The 25,727-nt window shown below is 51.6% G+C and overlaps 1 protein-coding gene across 1 annotated transcript in view; it reads right to left on the reverse strand.

Annotated features, from left to right (window-relative positions):
- CDH4 (cadherin 4) overlaps nt 1-25,727 on the reverse strand; it is a gene marked incomplete at its 5' end in the record, with an annotated part of 560,697 nt that overhangs the window by 128,696 nt on the left and 406,274 nt on the right. The window contains one exon of the mRNA XM_082644614.1: nt 6,910-7,083. Coding sequence (XP_082500740.1) covers nt 6,910-7,083 — 174 coding nt within the window. The remainder of the gene's footprint in view (nt 1-6,909; nt 7,084-25,727) is intronic.

Genomic DNA, 25,727 nt, shown 5'->3' on the forward strand with positions numbered 1-25,727 from the left:
TGGCAGGGACCCCGAGGATGGGTCTGCATGACTTCTTGTCTGGTAAAAGCTCAACTTCCAAAATTAAAGGACTTTTCTCCCAAGAGCATTACCTTCCTCCTCATCACCTAGAGCGGATTCCCACAGGCACCCTGGACAACCTCTCAAGTTAACAAATTCTGAATTTGTATTAGACTCAGCTAAGAAACGCATCCCCTTTCTAAACGTTTGATTTGATTCTCATTCTAAATCTTGCTGGAAGTCAAACCTAACATCCATGCTAGAAAAGCACGTGTCTTTTTAAAACCCTCCTCTAGTCTACATGTGAAGGAATCCTAACCGAGGTAGGGAAGGGACCAAATTCCGGAGGACAGGCAGAAAGCTGATGCCTGGTGGCTCCTGAGGCCACAAAAGGGCTCTGTGTTCTCTCCCTTCTGAGTCCCCAGTGACTGCGTGGTGCCTGGCACCCATGGATGGCCCCAAACTGTTCTGTCCAGAGCCCAGGGCTGGAATTTGGGAGCAGGAAGGTCTCCTGTTAACCTTTGCCGGGGGTCCCCTCCTGCCATTCCCCGTGATCCCCCCATAATGAAAAGGCTCTACCCAGCTTCCCAGGGGATCAGCTTAGTGACTGTGAATTGGTTCCTGCTCCCTTCTGAGAGGACAGCCTGGATCTTCTGAGTGCTGTCTCGTGAAGCGGCTGCATCTCCTCACTCACCACTTCACTGAGAGCGCGCTCTAATTCTGGGGGACGTGGCACCGGGAGTGCGGACCGGCCTGGCCCGGGACGTCACGGCTCCTAGCAGCCCCGCCAGCAATAGCCGCCTCGCCCTGCCCGGGGCCCCCTCGGCGGGGCGAGCGAATACCCAGCGAGGGTCTGTGCTCCCTGCACGGCCCAGCGAAGGCTCACGAAGAGACAAGATACTCTTTCCAAGGAAAACGCCTGTAAGTAACACAGGTTTTTTGGGAAGAACATTCTGCCAGCTGCTCTCCCTCCTGCTTTCTCATCTAACATCTCTTATCAGAAGGAATCGCCGTAGTGAGCACAGAACTGCAGCCGATCCCAGCTGAACCTCCAGAGCTCCACACTCAGCTTCCCACTCCCGTCAAGCTGTAGTCACGCTGGCTGTGATTTGGGCTTCTTTCGGGGCAGCACCCCCCCCCCAAAAAAAAACACTGACAGGAAACTCATCGTCTTTCTGCAGACACAAGTGGGGTAGAAAAGCACCTCAAACCCTCGCCTGTGCTCTGTAAGAGTTTAAGGGAGAAAGCGGGGAGAAAGAGCAAGGGTGGGTGTGGGGGCAGACGGTGAGCACACGAGTGTGCATGCACGTGTGAAGTGGGAGGGGCTGTGTGCGCACGCGCGTGTGCATCTGCCTGCATGAGTTTCTGGGCTGAGTTCTCCCGTAATGACTTGGAATCCATTGGGAAAACAAATCTTTTACAGAAACTGTAATGGAGATTCCATTCTCCATTTGCTGGAGATACCATCTCCCCATAAGGACCAGCTCAGCTTGGAGGCCGACTCCAGGGGACGCAGTGCCAGGATCCACCCCCCACATGCCACATGCCATGGCCAGAGTGCTGTGCGAGCCCAGGGGCGCCCGGGACAGCGTTGGCCATGGGGATCGCTGCCATCACCGCCCCCTCATTCATTTATTCATTCCTTCGGCACTCGTAGTACCTGCCGTTGACAGCACAGAGATGCAGGCAGGGCCCCTGCCTTCAGGAGGCCTGTCCTTGGATGAATAAATAGCAGGCATGACGTCAGACTGTACTAAGTGCCTCGGAGGAAGTACAGCGGGACAGTGGGGTAAAGACAGACCAGGCTTGGAGAACGGCAGGTGAGTCAGGTCTGATCGCTCACCTAGACCACCCCCTTCCTTGGCGCAGTGGGGCCCTTCGAGCCGAAAGGACGTGCACTTTCTCGTCTGGGGAAACCCACTGGGGCAGCACACAGCCGTTTCCCACATGTACCCCTCCTCCTGGGCACAGAGCTGGGCCGCGTTCCCCGGGGTCCCCTGCAACTTGGCCAATGGAATTCAGGCGGGAATGGTGTTTCCCACGTCCAGGCCCAGCCGACCCTGCGCCCCTCCCTCTGGCGCCCTGCATGACAGCCCCCAAATGATCTTCCCAGGAGCAAGAAATAAACCTCTGTTCTGTTAGGTTTCTGAAATTGTGGGAATGGCTGTCAGAGCGTCAGCCTTCCCTGCAGTCCGCGTTGGAGCAGACGTCCACCTGGAGGTAGCCTCCCTCCAGGGGCTGCGGACACGTCGGGGAGTCCGAGCAGCAGAGGACACGGTCTCTCCAAACAACAGCGACACTGCAGACTAGAAGACAGGAGAGGCTGCCCCTCAGTGAGTCTAGGCAGCGGCTGCTGGCTTCCGGCACGTGGAGCGCGCAGCCCTGCTCATCGCACGCCGGACGCCACGCCCACACCTCCTGTCCCCACGGCTCCAGCTTAGAAACTTCACCGGCAAGGAGAGTCCTAGGAGCCTGCGTGTGCAGGGGCCTGAGAGCTCCCGCCGTCGCTGCTTTCCCGCCGGATTTCGCAAGGTTTGCGTTCACTTGGGGGGGTGGGGGTGGGGGTGGGCTCATTTCCCTGCTTCAGAGCGGTGCATGTCCCCCATCAGGGCACACAGACGTCACTGTGGCCTCGTGAGAAGACTGCGCCCCCTTAACACAGCCACAGGCCCGTGGGGCGCGAGTGCCTGCTGCTCAGGGGAAGCCGGCTCTCCCCTCTCCTACTGCCAGACCCGACCTCTCTGCCTCGGGGCCGCCGGCAGTGGTCAGGCTGGAAGCAGACTAGTGTCTTTCCTCCACTGTCCAGCAGAGGACAGACGTGGCGGGACCAACCGACCCAGCAGATCTTGGGAACCCCTGCAGGACAAGGGCTCTGACCACAGTGGCCTTCTTCCCTTTTGGAACCTTTCACAGGCCTGGGTATGACTGGGCACAGAGGAGGGAAATTCCTCGTGTCGGTACCCATATCATCAACTCTGAGAAAGCTCTGAGAGCCAGGACGACAGAATATCCCAGTGGCGGCAAGATGCCTGCCAAATGCACATGTGTGAGGGTGTGAGTGAGCAAACGCCCCCTCGGGGCTCATTACAGACTCACCCATCACTATAAGGTTCCTGCCAAGCGTTGAGTATTGGTGAGGATGACTCGGCCAGACGTTCCGGAGTTTGGGAAATGAGGTGGATCTGGCTTGCGGGTCAAATCGGGCCCACTGCCTGCTTTTGTAAATAAAGTTTTATTGGAACCCAGCCACGCCCGTTGGTCTACATATGGCTGAGGGCCGCCTTCACGCTACAGAGGCAGAGTAGAATAGTTTCAACAGAGGCCAGTCGGCAGGCTCACAAAGCCTAAAACATTTACTACCTGGTCCTTTACAGAAAAAGTTTGCCAATGGTTCTGAAGAAACTTAGGGCAGGACAGGGAAAAAGACGCAGACGTAGAGAATGGACTTGAGGACACGCGGAGGGGGAAGGGTAAGCTGGGACGAAGTGAGAGAGTGGCATGGACGTATATACACTACCAAGCGTAAGGTAGATAGCTAGTGGGAAGCAGCCGCATAGCACGGGGAGATCAGCTCGGTGCTTTGTGACCACCTAGAGGGGTGGGATAAGGAGGGTGGGAGGGAGGGAGACGCAAGAGGGAAGAGATATGGGAACATATGTATATGTATAACTGATTCACTTTGTTATAAAGCAGAAACTAACACACCATTGTAAAGCAATTATACTCCAATAAAGATGTTAAAAAAAAAAAAGAAAAAGTTTGCCACACAAGAGGGAAGAGATATGGGAACATATGTATATGTATAACTGATTCACTTTGTTATAAAGCAGAAGCTAACACACTATTGTAAAGCAATTATACTCCAATAAAGATGTTAAAAAAAAAAAAAAAGAAAAAGTTTGCCAATCCCTGAGCTAGATGGACAGATTTCTACTAGAGATGACCTTTGGGGAGCACAGCCCAAGGACTTCAATAAAACTGGCTCACACAATGAAAACCTGACTCCCTGTCCAATTTGCTTTCAATCCTGATGACACTTGAGAGGAAGCTTCTGGCTCCAGTGTATCTAAGACACGTCAACACTTGCATGTCCCACCCCCCGCCCCAGAGCTATGTTTTCTCTACTTTATGCTTGTTTTACAGTCGACTTCCATTGTAACAGATACCTCCAGCTTTCCAATTGTGAGCTATAAAGCCTCCTTTTAGAATAAATTTATTTATACTGAAAATGAACTACTAGAGAAAATCTTAAGTAAATGGCAAGTGGCAGTCCGACGCGGCAAGGGCCTCGAGGGCTGGTGGGGGCCCCAGAGCCGAGTCACCGGCACCCCCATCCGCATGGGCTGTGCCCTGGGCCTGGCGCATCGGCCTGGAGGACTCTCAGTCTGGGAAACTGTGCCCGGGCTGGGGGGGTCGATGCTTGAGTGCCTCCCTCCAGTCCTCACCTCCGTTTCGCCGTGATCTCGCCCTCCCAGGCAGGCCGCTCAAGGGCGGGTGATGGCTCTGGAAGTGAACTCCCATCCCAGGGGATTGAAGCAGGAGGCTGCCTCTGTGTGACTGAAACTCAGCAGGACCCTAGGGGGTCTCCTGGTCACAAAAGGCTTTCCGTGTCCCCTGTTTCTTACTTGCAGGAAAAAGGCTTCAGTCTCCTAGACCTTCCTGAACACCAAAGAGCAGATTCAAACACTTGCTAACCAGGGAAGTAAGGGAATGTGGAAACAAAGGGGGAACAATCACACTGCAGTGCAGAGATCAAAGCAGGATCCTGGTTCCTGCTCAAGGAATATACGTAACAGTATCTTCAGTTCTTCTGCAGGAACTGAGGACCCCACCCAGGTGGAGGATGGCAGCTCCAGGCTGAGCACAAGATTCCTAGAGCCCCATCCTGTTACCTCACCAGCAACCAGTCAGAAGAAAGTCACACACCCTGCAGCCCTCACCTCAAGTTTTGCCTATAAAAACTTCTCCCCCAAAACCATCAGGGAGTTTGAAGTTTTTGAGCACGAACCACCCATTCTCCTTGCTTGGCCCTGCAGTAAACACTTCTCTGCTTCAAACTCCAACATTTTGGTCTGTTTGGCCTCCCCCGTGCGACAGGCACACACACTTGTGTTTGGTGATATGCTGAGCTGGACACACCCTCCTGCTCCTTTTTTCCACGACTGCTACACACGGCACTTCTGATGCCAGAGGTGTCACCACATCCAGCAATTCTCTGCGACACCAGCTGGGGGTGCTACCATTTAACTCAACTCTGACACCATCTACCCGGAGAGGGCGTCCATCCCACAGGTTAAGGGCTCGGTCCCCCGAGATGCTCCCACTTCAGACGTCAATTGCCAAGTCCAGGTTGTCACCTGAGCTTCTGACCGATTGGCTGTAAATATGAGGTTCCAACAACCCCCTCCTTGGGTTTGATTAGTTTGCTCACAGAACTCAGAAAACCAGTGTACTCACTAGATTATTGGCTTATTGTAAAGGGTATGACTCGGGAACAGTCAGATGGAAGAGGCGTAGGACGAGGTGTGGGAAGGCGCTCGGAGCCTCCATGCCCTCCCCGAGTGCCATTCTCACTGAATCTCCATGTGTTCACCCCCTGGAAGCTCTCTGAACCCCGTCCTTTTGGGTTTTTACGGAGACTTCATTACGTAGGCACGACTGATTAAATCACGGGCCGCTGGTGACTGATTCAACCTCCAGCCCCTCTTCCCTCCTGGGGCGGGCGGCGGGGGCGGGGAGGGGAAAGTGAAGGTCCCAGCCCTGCAGTCACAGGGTTGGCGCCCCTGGTGGCTAGCCCCAGCCTTAGGTTCCCTTGGGACTTCCCCAAAGTCCCCGCATGCACATAAGCTCAGATGTGCTAGAAGGGGTTTGCTATGGATGTCTGCAGACATCTTTTTCACTCTTATCATTTAGGAAATTGCACGGGTTTTACGAGTTCTGGCCAGAAACAGGAACAAAGACCAAACTAAGTCACAGTGTCACATGTGGTGAAGGCAGGGTGATAGTCACGACACGGCTCTGTGGCTGGGGTGTGTATGGTGGGGTGTCTGACCTGGGGGGCCCTGCGAGGTTTGCTGCTTCATCTCTGCATTTTAATAACCACCCCCCAGCTTTCTGCATCAAAAAGAACAGGAAACAAAACAGACTAATCAGGCCAAGGAATGAAGCCGACGCCTTAATAATACTAGAGGGGCCCTAGCTCCACAGGTGGGGAGAGGTGCTGGCCACGGATGGGATTATTTAATGGGGTTCTCACCACCACTTTATCAAATTGTTGCTCAGATTGGGTTGCAATCTTCCTTCAAAGGGAAGAAGATAATGCTAGTTGATGGCCTTGATCATTGAAAAACAAATTTGTAAAATGAGTCCTTCAGTCCTTCAGGAAAAGCAACCTCGTGGTGGCTGCTGGGAGCAGGTGACCCTAAGGGAAGGGACACAGAACTGCCCCCTGGCACCTCCGGCTCAGTCTCAGCACCTCTGACTTTTCACCAAGATCATGGTCAACGTGGACAAGCCATCATTCTCCATTCAATAACTTAGTCATAATTGGGAAGAAGTGTGAACGTGCAGACCAAAGGAAGGTGTCAGAGGTCAAAGGCCATGACCCAAGTCTCCATCCCATCTCCTTCCACGCACCAGAACAGCCAGTGGACAGTAACCGGAGAGAGAGGACCCAAGGCAAGCAGGCCCGTCCACCCTGGAGGACGCAACTGCCCTTCTGACTTTTCTCTGTTCTGTGTATTACTTATCTCATTACTGAAAAGGCAAAATCTTGACCTTCTTAGACACCCAGTTTAGAGCCGGTCCCAGGCTCCAGGAACGAGCCCATCAGACTTGATTCGCGAGATCCCGGGAGACGCAGGGGCTAAAGCCGAGAGCTTCCCCACCGGCAGGACAGTCCCCACTTACCCTCACCAGCTGCTGCGGGAAGGGCCCGCGGGAGTTTTCTGGCACGTTGATGGGTGGGATGACCCAGTCCCGTTTCTGCCGCCTCAGCCCATTGGAGCTGTGATGCTGCGGCCACGGCAACAGCGTGTCATTCGGCGGCTGGACAGGGTCCAGGGCTGCACTCTTCTTTCCTTTCTGCAGCGTTATTTGGAAGGGAGAGAAGAGGAAAAGAAGCCTGGTTAGGTTTTGCAGAGGAAAAGGCATCTGTTAGAATTTGTACTATCCTAGATCCAGGGAAAGATTGGATGGTGTTGGGAAAAGTGGGGACGTGTTAGGGAAAAAAATCTAGCAAGACCCTCATGTCTACAAAGAAATGGACTACAGATTAAATGGGGGTTAAGAAACCATAAACAAAGAAGAAAATATAGCTGACTCTTTAACCAGTACATCAGGGCTTTTTAAGCCCAAAACAATGGAAAAAAGCTACAAAGGAAAATATTCATACATTTTAACTTAAAACCCTTGTTTACGAAAACATACCCTAAAAGCAATTGATGAATTTACAACAAATCTGACAAAGAGCTAAGAGCCTGACTATATAAAGAGTTCCTACAAATCAATAGGAAAAAATTGGAACTTTATTATAACAGGAAAAAGACACAAATAGATAATTAACAGAAAATAAATACAAAGGATCAATAAACTCATGAAAACTGTCCAGTCATCAAACAATGTAAATTAAAGCAATATATCCTCCTCACCCATCAAACTGACAAGAGTAAACAAAATGAATCCTCCCCCCTGAGGAGCGTGTTGTGAGTGAGTCAGCAGAGGGTGATGGTTGACGGTGTGGGGTTTGGCATTAAACAGACCTGGTGTCTTATGTTTACCTGCATCCAAAGATTCATGTGACACGGGGCAAGTTCCCTTAATCTCTCTCAGCTCCAGCTACTTCTTTTATAAAACGGGCTTGGTAATAACAGCACTGAACTCAGAGGGTTGCTATGGAAATTAGACTGATAAGAGCCCATGCCTGGCAGGAACCAGCGGGACTGAATGTCGGCTGCTCTGAAGTCAGTGGGGCCCCTCACCGCTGGGAGCAGCATTCTCTCAACAACTATCAGAAGCCTCAGAAATGGTCCTCGCTTTTGACCCCATAACTCCACAGCTGGAAATCTGTCCCAGCGGAACTGCATGTGGACAAACCCGCCAAATAAAGATGTTCATTGTGGCTGTCTTTATAATAACATTATGTATATGTGAAATAGTAAAAATACCAGGAAAAAATTCTGGAAGTCTGATGGTGGTAAATAACATTTAAATGCATTACACTACGTTCATATCTTGGGATACTACGTGTCATTAGAAGTTACTTTTTGTAAGTCAGAAAGAGAAAAACAAATACCGTATGCTAACGCATCTATATGGAATCTAAAAAAAAAAAAAAAATGGTACTGATGAACCTAGTGGCAGGGCAGGAAAAAGATGTAGACATAGAGAATGGACTTGAGGACACGGGGCAGGGGAAGAGGAAGCTGGGGCGAAGCGAGAGCAGCATCAACACATATACACAACCAAATGTAAAACAGCTAGTGGGAAGCAGCCGCATAGCACAAGGAGATCAGCTCGGTGCTTTGCGACGGCCTAGAGGGGTGGGATAGGGAAGGTGGGAGGGAGGCTCAAGAGGGAGGGTATATGGGGATATATGTATGCATATAGCTGATTCATTTTGTTGTATAGCAGAAACTAACACAGCATTGTGAAGCAATTATACTCCATAAAGATGTATTAAGAAAAAAAAGAAGTTACTCTTTGAAGATATGAAGAAATTCCATACACTAATAGGAAGTGGAGAAATGGCACCAAAGTATACAGGCAGCATAAGTCCCCATGTTTTTTTAAAAGAATAGAGAAAAGATTGGAAGGAAATACATAGAAATGTAAACTCTGGTTTTCTCTGGTCACCAGTTTGTTTTTATTTTTATTTATTCCTTTTACTTTTCTGTATTTCTGAATGTTATAACGTACATGAAATTGTATAATTAGAAGAGCTAACAGGACTCACGTATACACAAGATATCTACACCTATATCACCTCCATGTTTATTTTCAAGGTGCCCCGTGTGGCTGCCTCTGCACCGTTCTCATGGTTGATGTTCATTTCACTCCGAGTCTCAGAGCCAGGAGCATATGAGAGCTCATGTGGCAGAGACAGACCTCGGACCAGGACAGCTCAAGCCAGAGAGGACAGAGCTGGCTGGAGGCCCTGGGCGGCGGCCCCTCTCCAATCTCGGCGGGGTCCCCACCCTCCAGCTGAGCTCCCACCCCGTGAGAACCTCTTGGTCTTGGCATTGCCCGTTGAACCTTCCCCACTCCCTTTTGCAAAAAAGTTGCAGAGAAGTAAGTTAGACACACGTAGACAAAACTAATTAAAAAAAAAACCAAACAAACATGTCAGTCCTGAACGCCAAAACTTGATGCTACATCAATGGAAAAATCCATCTGGACAAGCCACACTCCAAAGAGACCCCCCTCTGGGACTTTCCCCACCAGGGGTCCAGCTGTCTTTCGTGTTGAGTTCCTGCACTGAAGAGTCTGCAGCAATTAAAAACCAAAAGGCTTCCCTAGGTCACTTCCCATCCTTCATCAGAGGATCCACGCAAGGTGTGTGCATCCCCAGTGGCCTTGATTTCTACGGAAACATGACATTCTCTCAACATCTATTCAAGTCAAACTAACAGATGCTGCTGCCTTGTGACCAACCCTGCGTCTCTCATGATGACAGGGGTGGGGTCATCTCTAGCCTCCTTGATGGGCAACACAGAACAGTGTTCAGGATGGTCCTGGCCACACCCCCCCCCTTGCAGCCAGGATGCAGACAACTGCTCTCCACGCGTCAGGGGCAGCCAACGCCTCGTGGGCTCTGAGCGCTCTGAACTGTCTCTGCCTGCATCTTCCCTACTGCCAAGGCTACAGGAAGGTCATGCCCCCTCTACCAGGGAGGTGACCGGGCGGCTCAGAGAGGCCAAGTAACTTCTGAAGGCCACACAGCTCTTTAGGCAGAGGCAGGATCTGTGTGCCTCCCTCACTTCTGGGGTTTCTTCATGAGGCTCCATCCCCTCTACGGGTCCTCGTGTCAGTGTGCAGTGGGCTGGGCAAACATGGACATTCCCATCGGAGAGGCCCAAGGACGTCAAGTGAAAAACCTCGGACCAGCAGAGGCATTTCTGAGTTCCCGCGGCGTCAGCTTCCAGCTTAGAAATGCCAAGTGTGAGATTCCCACCTGGACTCCCCACCTCTGCGCTGATGCCTGCCGCATGTGCCCAGTGAGCCCTCCAGGGGACTGCCAGGCTCCACAGATGCATGACCTTGGGGGGGCTCCTGGCCTCACAGGAAACCAGGGTCACCCGGTGCAGGCACCTGCCTCAGCAGAAGGGACCTGCTTGGTGTTTGCTCTGAGCGCGTCTGCATGTGTGTGTGGGGTGCTGGGCCAGGGGTCCCGGCCACAAGCGCGGCCTCTGGGAGGTGGAGCCTGGCCATCCCAGCTCCTGCCACATCTCCCACGTGCGGCACAGAGAATGCAGGTCTGCCTTGCCTGCTGATGCTTGGGCACCTGCAGAAGCTCACCCGAGCCTCTGAATTTTAGACTCAGAATTTTCAAGGTTTTCATCGAGCCGTTCTCCTTTTAAAAACCTGCTTTGTCTTCATTTGCTTAGGCTGAGCTTGCATGGCGTTAATTTCCCTAGTGTTGTTTAAATAAATTGCACATATTTGCTACTATTTTAAAGCTGTGAGACAAATGTAATAACAAAATCTGGCGAAGATCGATGCCAGACCTGCACTAGCTTCAGCTGGGAAGACACACCCACTTCTCTGGGGGAGGAACGCCAATGATGACAATGACCTGTCACCTGATGAGGCGAGCACGCGCTCCTGGACCCGCGAGGACATCGGGCCGTCCAGAGTGCGCCACGCAAACCCAACGCGTAATCACACGGTTGGTAAATCATGTTTCCGGCCACTCTTGAAGGTATTTCTGAACAGACAACAGCTGCCGATTTCCCCACTGCACCCCAGTCACCCGTGTTTCTGAGCCAACGATGGCAGGTGTTGGGTGATAACATGAATGTGGCCTCTATGCTCCTGGTACACATGTGCATGTTCACCTACAGGCCTATAGAGGCACACGCATGTATGGACAGGGGCAGGCACATAGAGACACACGTGCACACACATATATGTGCACGTGCCTGTGTGCTTATGTATCATATACACATGCATGTGTGTACATGTGTACATATGTGTGTGTTTTGTTTTTTTTCTCCCTCTGTGTATGTAACGTGTCACAATTTTCTCAAAACCAACAGCCCGGCCCTGACAGGCTGGCCAGGCTCCACATCACTGGTTCCTTATAGACAGTTCAGCCCAAGTCAGAGGTTTTGTAACTGGTGGGGGTCTGAGAGGGTCCTGACTGCTGCGCCGGCCTTGGAGCCAGCCAAGCTGTTATCTGCAGGTTTGCAGGATGGCGAGTGCTGAGGAAATCTCCTGGTCCCCTGATGGGACTCTCAGCCCAGCCCACCCCAGGGAGTAGCTGGTGCTCGACAAGCAGCCGCCGAGTGGGGGACGGTGTGCAGCGGGGGTGGTGGCGTTTGGGCCCTGGGGACCCCTTGGAGCCCTGGCCCCAGGAAGGGGTGGCAGATGGGCTTTTACAGGGGCATCTTGAGGGGCCAGGACCGCTCAGGACACGCGTCTGCCCTGTTCCGCCCGCAGCGAGCCTTTCCCAAAAGGGGCGGAGGAAGGGTAGGGGCCGTGGCTCCCAGGTACAGACCACGCAGAGGCCAGACGCTCGTTTGTGAGGCCCTAAATCCGTCTGCTACTTAATCAGCTCTTATTTACAAAGCATTTCTCATTTCAGATGGCCTCTCCCACTGAGCCTTCGTCAATCGGGCTGAGCATCGGATTCGTTCTGCTGACGATGCTCTGAAATGGTGATTTACTAGGGGAGGAGCCTCCCCAGGCTGGGGTCCTAGTGCCGGGCCCGGAACCCGGGCTGAGTCTTTTCCTGCCTCTGGGCCCCTGTTTCCCCCCCCACCAGGGCTGGACGAGCTCTGCAGTTTGGGGGCAGCTGGGGCATGGGCAGGAGGCTGGGGTACTTTCTGGAGCGTAGCTTCTTCATGTCACAACCTGGGGGGTTCCGTGGTCTCGCTCCTGAGCGATACAGGTGAGCTACGGAGTCACTGCCCCAATGCACTTGCACTTTGCAAAGACAAAACGCCATCCCGTGCCTGTGCGGTTGCTTGGGCTGGTCCCCCTCGAGGGGTGTGTACACCAGCTCTGTCTATAGCGCGTGGGGGTCTGGGGAGCCCAGGACAGGGGTCTCTCTTGGCAGGTTTTCAGGACCAGTCTCAGGCATAGGCATCCTCTCTCCAGGGACAAAGTGACAAAGCCCCCATGCTCAGGAACACAGTTCAGTGAACTCAAGAGAAAAGGGGAGGAATGGAGACAAGGACCGTCTTCCATTCTCACGGGAAGGCCGAGGCCCCAGATTCACAGGCAAGCTGCATGACTGCCATCCTCCCCCCAAAGTCATCACTTTCCACCTTCTCCTGGCACCCGGCCCGAACCTGGAGCCCAGCAGTGACCTGCACACCCGCCTTCCCGAGGTGGCTTTTGTTTTTTATCTCCTCACCGGGCACATTATCTTATTTTGTTAAGCTCCCAGCAGCCCTGTGCCCGCCCGGGCCGGCTCTCCTTGTAAGGAGGGCTGCTCTGTGTGTCTGATTATGAGAGTAATCAAGTGTGACTTCTAGGTGAGGCCTTCAGGGACGCCCCGACATCAGGAAGAAGCTGGGTCACTTCCTTTCCATCATCATTCACAAGTGAAAGATGAATAATGTAAAACTGACCTGGGGCAGGTTTTAAATTAGTGCCTCTTTTTTTTTTCTTCTTTTTTTCAAAAAGGAAAAAAAAAAGAGAGAGGAAAGTGTCTGGGGAGGAGGATAGTCCTGTGCACCTCCTCCAGCTACACGTGGAAAGTTATAATTTGTCATCTTCTTCTATCACCCAACCACTCGCCTGGCAGGAGCACAGAATTATGAAGAGCCAAGTATAAGCAAATAGGTGACTCATGAAACACTCAGAAGTGGCACCGAGCAGGGGATATAAAGAATCCAGACTCTGTCTTCAAGGCAGCAAGTCCCTTCCCAGCCATCATGGTTTGAGGAGGGTGACAGCTGGTTAGCAGCGAGTAAGCGGTACGTAGTGCTCACCTCTCCTGGTGCCGGGAGTGTAGGTGACGGGTCCCACTGCGAGACAGGCAGGGACCTGGGACCCGGGGCCCCCTGCTGCAGGGCTTGCACCTGGACAGACGTCTCCTTGAGCAACAGATACAAAGAAACCATAACGGACTAAAAAGAACTGCACCCACGGCGCAGTTCAGGCCAAGTATGAAAAAGATACAAAAAGTCCAAAAACCCAACTGCCACTTCTGAAGAGCCGGGAGCAAAAGCAGGGTCCTGCGCATGTGCCCTGCACTCACCACCACCAAAGTCAGCCCTCTGGCCCGAGCCCTGGACACATCCCTGTCCTCACCCCATATACGGAACCCCACGGACGCCCGGCCGCCTCTGCCAAGTGCAACGAGCTCCACTGTTCTCCAGAGAAGATGGCCCAGCAGAAGCCACTGCCCTCAAGAGGCGACGTGGATATGGAAACGGCTTCAAAATTCCCAGATCCCGGTGCGTTTCTAAGGAGCGCCTGGCAGCCCTGACCTTCGAAGATGGGGTCACAGAGGACAGCCTGACCCGCCGTGGGCCCTCCCACGCAGCCGTTGGGTCCCGTGCCACCCTGCCTCAGCACCCTACACTCCCCCCCCTTTTGAGAAAATAACATGAACACAAGTCTGCTCAATTCAACAAAAGCTAAATTTATGGGGAAATTTTCAAGTTACTTCCCCATGGGATGTGCCAACCAGGCGAGCTGACCGCCAATGTCCACGAGGACACTTCTTGATCAAGGGGCTTGGGGTCAGCTTTCCGGCCCTCCCCCCGATGGAATCATGGGCTTTCATTACCCAGAGCTGTGCCTTCTTGGGAAGGTGCCCTGTGTGATCTTCTTTCCCTGACTGGCAGTGCAGCCCCGTGGACCCTGAATGCGGAGGCAGGGGATGGGCAGGCGGGAGGGAATTGTGTTTTTTAACTTCCCTGGTCTTCCCTGCTCTCTGGTCTCCAGACTGGGCCATGTGCCCAGGAGCCGTGCGTCCAGCCCCTCTCTGGGCAGTGGGTGTGCAGCTGAGGGACGGGGGTCCGGGACCTGCACCTGCACTGAGCTCCCCGCGAGATGCAGGGAGGGGAGGCCCTCAGGATGGAGCCCTGACGAGGCTGGGGCTGCTTTTCTTTCGCCACGAAGGTCAACCAGCCTGCGTGTCTCACTGCACAAAGCATCGCTGGGGCATCCACCCGGGACGCCTTTCCTTTCAACCAGCGTCCAGCGTCCAGCCCTGTAGGCTCCTGCATCTTCTCACATGCAGAGTGACCAAGACCCACTCACAGAGTCTCACCTGACCCTCTCGGTGGCCCTGATGTTGGGGAAGGAGGTGGCTCGTCCCAGCCACGGAAACACGACCAATGTAGGGCTTGGGGCCCCCAGGTTACGAATTTCATGGGTCTGCACTCAAAATGAAACACTTGGGGAATGACATGCCATGTCTGCATTGTGGACTAACACTACTTATGCCGGAACAAGGGTAGATGAGATTCATTCCCCAAATATCAACGTTGTTTACGACCCTCTCCTGTCTCTGATTCACCAGCCTTCCTGTTTTCATTGCTTCCTTATAGCTTTGGGTTAAACATGCTTCAATAAGGGAAATAGCATCCTTCCACTCCTCAACCCTCCCAAATGTCAAACCCAGTACTGATTTTCACGGAGGATAATTAGATTTCATTAAAAAAAAAAAAAAGAGGCACCAAAATCTATACAGATAGTTCATTTCTCTACCTTCGGCTTCCCTTTCAATATACGTTTGAAAAATGGTACTTTTTGTTTGCCTGCAAGCATGTATATTTAAAATATTTAACTAGAGTTCTGTCTTCAGCCTTCTGCCTGGTTTCCATGGTAGCTAAGGACCGACAGAATAAAAAGGTATTTAACAAACACAAAATAAAACAACAGAAAGATATCTCCGTTCTTTAACAAACAGCATGGGAGCCATTCTAAACAAACATTTGCATGAGTTTGGTTCTGAAAAGGCACTTAGTGGATTTTTTTTTTTACATCCAGGACACTATAGGGAAGACGAATGCCCTATCTATGCCCCGCAAAGCACTACGGTATTCCTTACTTGCGATCTCTTCTAAGAAGGGGAGATTGTTTTGAAAATTCCCATAAAAATCATACAAAGAAAGTTTTCCTGAATGAAATAGCATGATTATTTCTTGTGCATCTATATTTGGAAGGACAGTCTTAAGCGAACACTCCTGTACCCGCTGCTTGCTGTGTGCGGGGCAGGGGGCAGGGATGGGCACCCCCTCCCGCCTGCTCACTCACGCCCATGACAGCCCAGGAAGGCAGGGGCTGGCGCTGTGCTCACTCACACCTGGGCAGAGGTTCGGGGACTGGCCCAGGCTCATGGGGTTGGGGTCGGAACCCAGGCCACTCCCTCGGCCCCTCCCTGCTCCTCGGCTTGGACGGGGGCGCCCTGGCATGGAGGGTAGATGCTACCAGTGCTTTGCGACCCTGGCACCCAGTGCCCCCGTGTCCTAGGCAGATGGGCCAGGGACTCAGGGTGGGAGCAGCCCTGGGGGAACAGCTGAGACGCGGTTCTTTAGGTAACTCGCATCCATCACCATCATCCTGACGGAAGGCTTCACGTTCTTCCGTAGTGTCAAAACCACACTTCTTTTAACAGACACTCAGAGCACACCCCTTGCCCTCTTCAGCCTTGTGTCCACCCAGAAATGAAGACACAAGACAATGCGCCCACCCGTGCAGCCCAGGGAGCAGGCAGAATGCAGGTGTAACGGACGGGAGCACAGGGGAGGACGTGTCTGCTTTACGGGCCACGGTAAGGAAGTTGGGGGGATGCCCGAACGTTCAGACAAGCCCGCCCCACCGTGTGTGTGTGTCACCTCCACGAGCCTGGCCAGGCTGCTCGGCCATCCTCACCCCCCGGCACGGCAAGGACCCCCAGCGCCCGAGCAGTTCCGCCTGCCCCTGCCCGGCTTGCGCCGACGTGTGGGCCCAGGGCATCCTCTGGGGGGTGTCCTGCGCATTTGCAGGGTGTTGAGCAGCATCCCCGCCTGCCCCCCCCTCCTGCCGTTGACACAAGCCAAGCTGTCTCCAGGCATCTCCTGCGAGTCCCCTGGCTGGTAACTGGCTCTGGAGAATCCAGAAAATTATGTTTTGCCAGGAACAACATAAATGAAATTACTCTGTAGTTTACAGAAAAAAAAATACAATCACAGTAAAAAAAAAAAAATTAAATTAGCAAGTTAGGCCAAAATGTATGACTTTTTCCTGGAGTTGTTAGCAGTGGGACCGAGAGGCGTCACTCATATTGGTGTCAATTAGTGAGAAAAATGGTCAGTTTTGTCGGTGTGGGTGATCCTGGAAGGCTTTGGTCGGGAGGAAGGTTAGTGTCTGACAGGCAGTGAGGGAGGGTCTCTCTCCCCTCCTTTTTGCACTCACATCACAGCGCTTGCTTTGCTGCAGGAGAAGCGGAGAGCACTGCTGGGGGTGGGGCAGGTCCTGCAGAAGTGACGGGACATCACCCCCATAGGGACATGGGGGCAAAGCGGTGGATCTGGTGGGATGGGCATGGCCAAGTGCCCTCTGAGGCTTTTGTTTTGTTTCAGGAAAAGGAGAAGCTGAGAGAGGGGGGATTCTAGGATCCAGGCAGGGGTACTGGGTGGCGGGACCTCCCAGGGCAGGGACGGGACAGTGCCCAGAGCACAGGGGTGAGGAGTGATGGACCCCACGGGGCAGGAGACGGAGCTGGGCCGGCCCCTGGGGGCCTCCACCCCACTTAGCAAACCAGCCCTGCAGAGACAAGCAGGAAGCAGGCCGACCCGGGGCTGCAGCGGAAGGAGCCACCCTCCCGCCCCACTTTCAGCCCTCCCTGGGGCCCTGACACACCCTAAAATAGACTCAGACGCCTGACCAAGGGCCGCCTGGCCAGGGACCTGCCCGGCCACCTCCCCCAGCCTGCGGATGCTCCCTCTGTGGGAATGCTGGCTTCTCTCATCTCAGGTCTCGACTCAGATGTCACCCTCCTGACCTCCAGGACACAGCGGCAGCCTCTACCCTCTCCCGGTCCAGCCCCCCGCCAGGCACCCCACCTTAGTCCACCCCATGGCTGCAGCTCAGTGGTCAGGCCTGTCGCCGCCCTCGTGGGACCATTCCCGGTGATGCCGTTGCATCTTAGAACGTTACAAAGTGTCCGGCGGGGACATGCAAACAGTCTTCACTCACCCAGTGACCAAGGGAGCGACTTGGGATCTTTCTGACTCACGGGGCTCAGAGTCCTTCGAGCACACCCGCCGCTCACTTGCCCCCTCGGGGTCTCGCTCCTTGGCCCACAGGAACGAGACAGGGCAGGGTCGTGCAGTCCATTCCTCTCCCCTGGCCTGCGTGTCCGAGGCTTCCCTGCCTGGCAGTGGCCCCTCTCTCTCGTGCCCTTTGCTCCCCCCAGCCGTGGAAGCCAGTGAGCCACCCGTCGTCTTCATTCCCTTGTCCCCCTCAAGTCTCCGTGAGACGGTGCCCCAGGCTGCGACCCACCCCCCGACCCTGGGACAGGCCAGGGAAAGTGACCAATGACCGTGATGCTTTTCTCCCTGGGCTGTGGGACCCTGGGCACCTTTCCTGTGCAAAATGAAGGGTTGACCCCAACACTCGTTCAAGGCCGTCTGCAGCCTGAAACACGGCCCGAGCTGGACCTCCTCCACCTGCGGACCCCAGGGCAGCTGGCAGCCCCGCCCCAGGGCGGCTCTCCACAACTGCAGAAAACGCACCTTCCAGCAATTAGAAGTCACTCGTGCCTTCACGCTGGCAGAGTTAAACGCTGCAGTCTTCTGGGGAGTTCTGTGCATCCGCTGAGATCTACTACTGATCGCCCATCGCCGGGGCGGGCCACCGGGCTGCGGTCATGACCACAGACTCTGGACAGGGACCAGCCTCCTTCCCGGCAGTTGTACGGCCTCTGATGTGGAGAAGGAAACACCTGTTTCTCCTGCCGTCCCCCAGGCAGTCAAGCCCGCGCCTGAAGCAGGCCTGCATGGGCGGCACCATCTGAACTTGCAGGAGCGAGGAGGTCATTATCACCCACTAAGGCAGCTGCCGTCCTCCCGGGGAAAACAGGCACGTGGACGGCTGTCTGCAAGCCCACTGACCACACTGTTGTCTGTTTTCTGAGAGTTGCTGTTTCTCAGTCACATTGAGGCCGTCTTTTGGAAAAGCATAAAAGGACCATCTTGCTACTTTCTGAAGGTGTGCACTCTGTCACTCGGCTCCACCTAATGACCTTCAGGTGCTTTCCCAAGGTGACGTCTGGCGTGGAAAGCCCCACGCGCCCCCTTTGGTTAAAACTCCAAGTCGGCAGTGTAGGGGTTCAGGTGCGGGCACTAGCCCTCTGGAGCTCATGGAAAGTGGGTGATGCTGGGACGCAGGGCTGCTCGCGGGCCAGACTTTCCTTAGGGGCTGCACCGCCAGGGGGTTGCAGGAATGGCTTCTCAACCAGGCCCTCCCCATTCCATTGTCTGGTAACCAACCTGGGCGTCCATGATACCAAGATGGGCTCCGCCCACTCGCAGGGGGCAGACCGTGGGGATGGGGGTGATGGACCCCAGGGGCTTAAAGAATCGGGGTCTTGGCAAGCCTTGTCCTTGCCGGTCCTGGAGACCCAAGCAGAGGCGAGGATAGGACTTGAGGCATCCGGAGCACTGGGTTGGATGCCCGGCTCCGGACTCACATCCCGTCTTTGGGAGGCTGCCTTGGGTCTGCCGGCACAGCCCCAGGGTTGGGCGTCCACCTCAGCTGGAAGGCACTGGCCACACACCTGGTGACTGAGTGTCCTGGTGTCACCGAATCAAAGCACCACAGACTGGGGCGCTTCCACAACGGACGCTCATGTCTCAGTTCTGGAGGCCACAGGCCGAGACACAGGCGTGGCAGGGCTGTTCCTCCCGAGGGCCAAGCAGATGTGTCCCAGCCCCTCTCCTAGATTCTGGTGGCTGCCGGCAACCTTCCGGGTTCCTTGGCTTGGAGAAGCGTCACCTTGATCCCTGTCTTCATCTGCACACGAAGTTCTGTCCGTGAGTGTGTCTGCGTCCAAATTCCCCTTTTAATAAGTTCACTTGTCATGTTGGATTAGGGTCCGCCCGCCCTAGGGACCTCACCTGAACTAACCACATCTGAAAACCCAGTCCCATTCTGAGGTTCTGTGGGTTTGGACTTCAACACAGGAACTTTGGGGGGCAAAGTTCAGCCCATCCACCCGGGGAGGCCGAGACCCCAAGGAAAGAAGGCGCTTCAGCATCTGGGCCTGGTCCGGCTGCTGGGTAACGCTCAGCTGAGTTTATCTTTCATAGAGGCTGACATACTCTAAGACCCAATATTAGTTTCATAAACATCAGTTTCTTTCTTGCAAACTATACCCACAGGTCCCATTGACAATTCCAAGCGCTACGGCAGCCAGTCAGATGACAACGAACTTTATCTTCAGTATTTACTGCTAGGCTGGAATATTGCTCTGATTCCTCGGGGGCGATTCAGCACTCCCGTGGGAAATACGTGACCTCATTTACATTTTCTAATTGAATTGCTATCAGCTTTCCTGCAAGACTGCACACAGAAAGTTCTTCCAGATTCCAGCCCTGCTTGTATTACCCACAAAAAGACCGCCTTTAAATTGTTGCTAAGAAAGGAAAGGAAAAGGGGAGAAGTTGCCAAATTTTTATGGTTCACCTAACTGGAAAGCTGTCAGTTTTGCTGGCTCCACAGTCGCTGGAATAACGTGCAAGGGAGACTGCGCTTGACGGGACCTTGACACGGGAGAGATGGAATTTATGGAACCGGGAAATTAGGGGGTCCCCTCGCACCCTCCTCCAGGGATTTGCTCCAAGGCTCCTCTTGGTAAGAGCTTCTCGGGACTTTTTTTTTTTTTTTTTTTTTTTTTTTTTTTTCCGTACGCGGGCCTCTCACTGTTGCCTCTCCCGTTGCGGAGCACAGGCTCCGGATGCGCAGGCTCAGCGGCCATGGCTCACGGGCCCAGCCGCTCCGCGGCATATGGGATCCTCCCAGACCGGGGCACGAACCCGTATCCCCTGCATCGGCAGGCGGACTCTCAACCACTGCGCCACCAGGGAGGCCCTTCTCGGGACTTTTAATGCTGCAAATGGCTCCTTTGAAGGAGACCCTTGTGTTTCTAGAAACTTCTGCTGACACAACTCCCGCTGGCAACGTTCTCGTTGGACACCCCACCTCTCCAAACCCAGCCAGGAAGCCCTCTGCATGCATTAGAAAATGTTTGAAAATTGTGAATTATAAACGACATGCAGGAAAGTGCTTGGAATGTCAGTGAACAGACACGAGTGATCACAGAATGAACACCTGCCCCCAGGACCCCCTCACGTCCCTCAGGCCCCCACCAGGGCCACCTCCTCTCACCTCCCACAAGTGGTCCCCTGCGCGGCTGTACACGCACTCTGAGCTGTCCACGTCTGGGCTCACAGTCTGCACTTTGCTGCCTGGGTGCCTGCCCTCTTTCCCTCGATATGTGTCTGTGAGATTTACCCATCCTGTTGCTTTGTTCATGTTTGCGGCTATATAGAAATTCACTGTATGAATCCACCACCAGGTACTTATCCAACGTAATGAGGATGAGTGTTTGGGTTCTTTTCAGGTTTATCAAATTCTGGTGCAGAGCTGTTGGTATGAATGTGTACACACTTCCGTTGGGCTTGTACCTAAAACCAGCAGCATAATAAAAAATACGCATTTGGTCTTTGCCCTCCACAGAGCTCTCAAAACTAATCTCTGCAGTGATGGGCTGACAGGAGTATTTTACCCAGAGCTCCTAGGCCCCTAGGAATTTCCTGGGTGAGAGAGCACCTTTTGTCCTAGTGAGGTGACTCTGGCGGGGGGGCTCCTGGAGGGGGCTGGCCACCAGAAAGCCTAAGCCATGATTAGAAGCTTGGAGCTCTCAGACCCACCCCTCCATCCTCTGGGGAGAGGGGAGGGGCTGGAGGTTGAGTTCATCGATCATGGCTACGTGATGAAACCTCCATAAAAGTCCCTAAACTCTGGGGTGTGGAGAGCTTCGAGGCTGATGAACACGTCCATGTGCCAGGAGGGTGGTGCACCCCATCGCCACAGGGATAGAAGCCCTTGCACTTCAGACCCTTCCAGACTTTGCCCTAAGTAGCTCTTCATCGGATGCTCCTCTATGTCCTTTATAATATCCTTCATGGTAAACCAGGAAGAGTAAGTGAGTGTTGCCCTGAGTTCTGTGACCCATCGTAGCAAATTATCAAACTGAGGTGGGGGTCGTGGGAACCAAGCTGGGCGGAAGCGAGTAACCTGGAGACCCACCACTTGTAACGGACGCCCGAAGCGGGGTGGGCTTTTGGGACTGAACCCTGAGCCTGCGGGGTCTGCGCTGACTCCGGGCTGCGAGTGTCAGAACTGAATTAAATTAGAGAACACCCAGTTGGTGTCCCTGGAAAGTCAGAGAACTGGCTGGGGTGGAAAACCTACCCTTTTGGTGTCAGAAGTGTGAGAAGAGGAACAGTTTTCCTTTCAACCAGGCAAACGTATATTCAGCTTCCAATGAAAACGCCCGTTGTTGCGAGAAAGGCTGCACCATTATGCACGCCCACCAAGAGCACACGGTAACTCTAGCTTCTGCACATTCTCGCCAATATTTGGTATTTCCAGTCTTTCTAAGGTTAGCCATTCTGGTGGATTTTTGGCTTTAATCTGCATTGCCCTGTTGAGGTGGACAGGTCCTCACACTGATCCACCCACCGGCTCTTCTCTTTGGTGGAGAGCCTGTGTTCTTTTTTCTTCTATCATTAGGTTATCTGTCTTTATGTAGTGATTTGAGGCTCCCTTTATATATTCTGGACGTGCCTCCTTGGTCAGTCATTAAGGGTCACAAATATCCTCTCTCCAGCTCTGGCTTATCTTTTCACTTCTTTAAGTATGTGCTCTGAAGAGTGCATTCTTATTTGTAACCAGGTCCAATCATCGACCTGCCCTGCATACCCCATGCTTCACGGGTTGTGTATAAGGAAGCTTTCCCCACACAGCTCTCCCTATATTCTCTTCCATTTGTTTGGTTTGTCTTGAACACTCAGATTTACAATCCACCTGGAATTGATCTGGGGTGTGGAGTGTGGTACAGGGTCACTTCACATTTTCCTCTTAAGGGTACCCGACTGGCCCAGCATCACTTATTGAAAAGATAGTCCTCACCCACTATTCTAAGCAGGGCTTAGCAGGCTTTTTGTTAAAGGGTCAGAGAGTTAAATATTTTAGGCTTTGTAGGCCAAGAAGCAAAGTCGAGGATATTAATACAGACACTTATACAACCATTTAAAAATACAGAAACCATTCTTAGCTTTCAGGCCATCAAAAGGCAGGTGGCAGGTCAGACGTGACCTGTGGGCTGTAGTTTTCTGGCCTTTGCCATCTGGTGCCACTCAAACAAATCAAGTGTTGGCACCGTGCGCGTTTGACAAGGCTCATCAAGTCGTGTATGTGAAGCGGGTGAACTGTGTTGAAAAAAAAACCTCCATGAAGACGAGTTTTTAAAACACTACGTATTTTTTCTGGGCTTGCTATTCTGTTCCATTTGTTTTGCTCTCAAACAACACCGTTTAATTACTGTAGTTCAGTGGTTCTCCGATGGGGCGATTTTGCCCCTGGGGAGCAACTGGCAATGACTGGAGACAGCTTTGGGTGCAAGCGGGGGTGCTGGGGTGCTGCTGGCATCTAGGAGGTGGGGGCCGGGGATGCTGTTGAACACCCTGCAGTGCCCACGGCGGCCCACGCCGGGTCCCACATGCCAGTAGTGGTGAGGTCGAGAAACGGGTGCTTCACTTGTGGTCTTGATGTCTGAAACACCAGGTCCTCACATCTTTGTGTGGTTCTAGGTTATTCTTGGCCCCTTGTATTTCTATTTAAAAGTTTAAAGTCAGCTCTTAACCCTTCTAAAGACAAGCAAAGAAAAAACATGCTGGGATTTTTGTTGGGATTGTATTGAATCTATAGAAACCTTTGGGTAGAACTGACATCCTCACAACTTTAAGTCTCTTATGTTATGAGCAGGGCACATCCCTCTATTTTTAAAGATCTTCTTTAATTGTTCTCAGTAATATGTAAGGGTCTTGAAAATTTTGTTAGGTTTACAATTTTTTTTTTTTTTTTTTTTTTTTCGGTACGCGGGCCTCTCACTGCTGTGGCCTCTCCCGTTGTGGAGTACAGGCTCCGGATGCGCAGGCTCAGCGGCCATGGCTCACGGGCCCAGCTGCTCCACGGCATGTGGGATCTTCCCAGACCGGGGCATGAACCCGTGTCCCCTGCATCGGCAGGCGGACTCTCAACCACTGCACCACCAGGGAAGCCCTAACTATAATTTTTAATGCTATTGTAATTGGTATCTGGTTCAGATTTTATTTTCTAACTATTTATTCCTGGTCCGTAGAGGTGCAATTGCTTTTATATCCAGTGCCTTTGCTAACATCATTCATTAATTCCAGTTACTTATCTACAGATTATTTCGGATTTTCTACATTCACAATTATATAAGCTACATATAACGCTAGTTCTATTTATTCCAATTTCTTTTTCTTGCCTCACCTCACTGGCTTGAAGCTCTGGCGTGTAATGTAAGAGTGTCCTTGTCCTATTTCTGATGTCAAGGAAGGCTTCGAGTATTCCGACTGTAGACTGGATGTTTGCTGTGGACACCCTTTGTGAGATTAAGAATGGTCTCTTCTTTTCCTAATTTGTCGAATATTTTCATACTGAATGAAGTTAAATTTAACAGTCAGTATTCAGATGATCATGTGATGTTTATTCTTTATTCTGTGTTGAATTACTTGGATTAACTTTTAAGTGTTAAACCAAATCTCTCATTCTTGGAACAGACGAATGTGGCCATTATATATCCCATGTAAACATGGCTGTATTTGAGTGTGTTAACATTTTGCTTCAGCTTCTTCCCATCTATTTATGAGTAGACTGGCATGTAATGACCCTTTCTCTCACTGTTCTTTCAAGGTTCGTGCTGGCTTTGGGCAAGGTTCTTGCTGGTTTCAGCATGGTGCCCATTTGGTTGGGGAAGTGACCCCTCTTGTAAGATGAGTTTTAACTCCTTACAGCTTGGTTACAACTTACCAGTGGAGCCATCCTGGTGTGGGTATTTTTTTGTGATAAAAATCTGAATGAAAATTTTGTTCATAATAATAAAACAGTTCAGATTTTCCTTTCATGTTAGTTTTGGTAAATTTTATATTCTAGAATGTTATCCATTTCACGTATATTTTCAAATATATTGGTATAAATTGTACATAATGCCCGCAGATGACCTTTCTAATGTCTGTGTGATTGGTCATGATGTCCTCCTTCCATTCCAGGTAGAGATTATTTGCAGGTGTTTTTTCTTACTAAGCCTACAATTCAGTAAAGAACCAACTTTTGTCTTTGTTGATTCTATTATTTAGTTTCATTATTTTCTCCTTTGTGTTGAAACACAAAGTGTTTCATTTCCTGTTCTTTTTATAATTTCTTGAGATGAATGTTAACATCACTGATTTTCTGCCTTCTTTACCTTCTAATATACGTATGTAAGGCTACGCATTTCTATCTGGTGTGACTTCAGCTATATCCAGCTAGTTTTATTACTCAGGTCAGGATATTCTCTCACTTTCATGTGATTTCTTTTCTACCCGAGGGTTAATAAGAAGGCACTTACTTAACCTCCAAATCTATGGGGATTTTTCAGTTATTTTCTTTGTTATCGATTTCTAGCTTAATTGCTCTGAGGTAAGAACACAAACTATGTTTGATTCTAAACTTTTGAAGCATGTTGAATTTTGCTTGAAGGCCCAGCCTATGGCTAAATTTGGTAAATGTTCTGAGTATACTTGAAAAGAATCTGTATTTAGCAGCAGTCGGTTTCTGTGTTTTATATACATCTCACTAAGGTCAGACTTCTTAATTCTGTGCTCCTAATCTTCTATTTCCTTACTGATATTTTGTCTGCTTGTTCTATTACTTACTCAGAGATATTTGTTAAAATTTACCATTGATTGTATACTTATTTATTTCTCCTTATAGTTCTATCAATTTTTGCTCAAATATTTTGAAGTCATATTACAAGTGCACACAAATTTGATTCTTATAGTAACAGAGCCCTCACCAACTTTCTTTTGATTAGTATTTGCATGGTATTTCCCTCCCTATGCTTTTACTTTCAACTTTCTCTATCCTTATACTTTTTTTTCAACATCTTTATTGGAATATAATTGCTTTACAATGGTGTGTTAGTTTCTGCTTTATAACAAAGTGAATCAGCTATACACAGACATATATCCCCATAGCTCTTCCCTCTTGTGTCTCCCTCCCTCCCACTCCTCTAGGTGGTCACAAAGCACCGAGCTGATCTCCCTGTGCTATGCGGCTGCTTCCCACTAGCTATCGGTTTTACATTTGGTAGTGTATATATGTCCATGCCACTCTCTCACTTTGTCCCAGCTTACCCTTCCCCCTCCCTGTGTCCTTAAGTCCATTCTCTAGTAGGTCTGTGTCTTTATTCCCATCCTGTCCCTAGGTTCTTC

Source organism: Mesoplodon mirus, assembly GCF_964341445.2.
Source record: "Mesoplodon mirus genome assembly, chromosome: 15".
NCBI lineage: Eukaryota > Metazoa > Chordata > Mammalia > Artiodactyla > Ziphiidae > Mesoplodon > Mesoplodon mirus.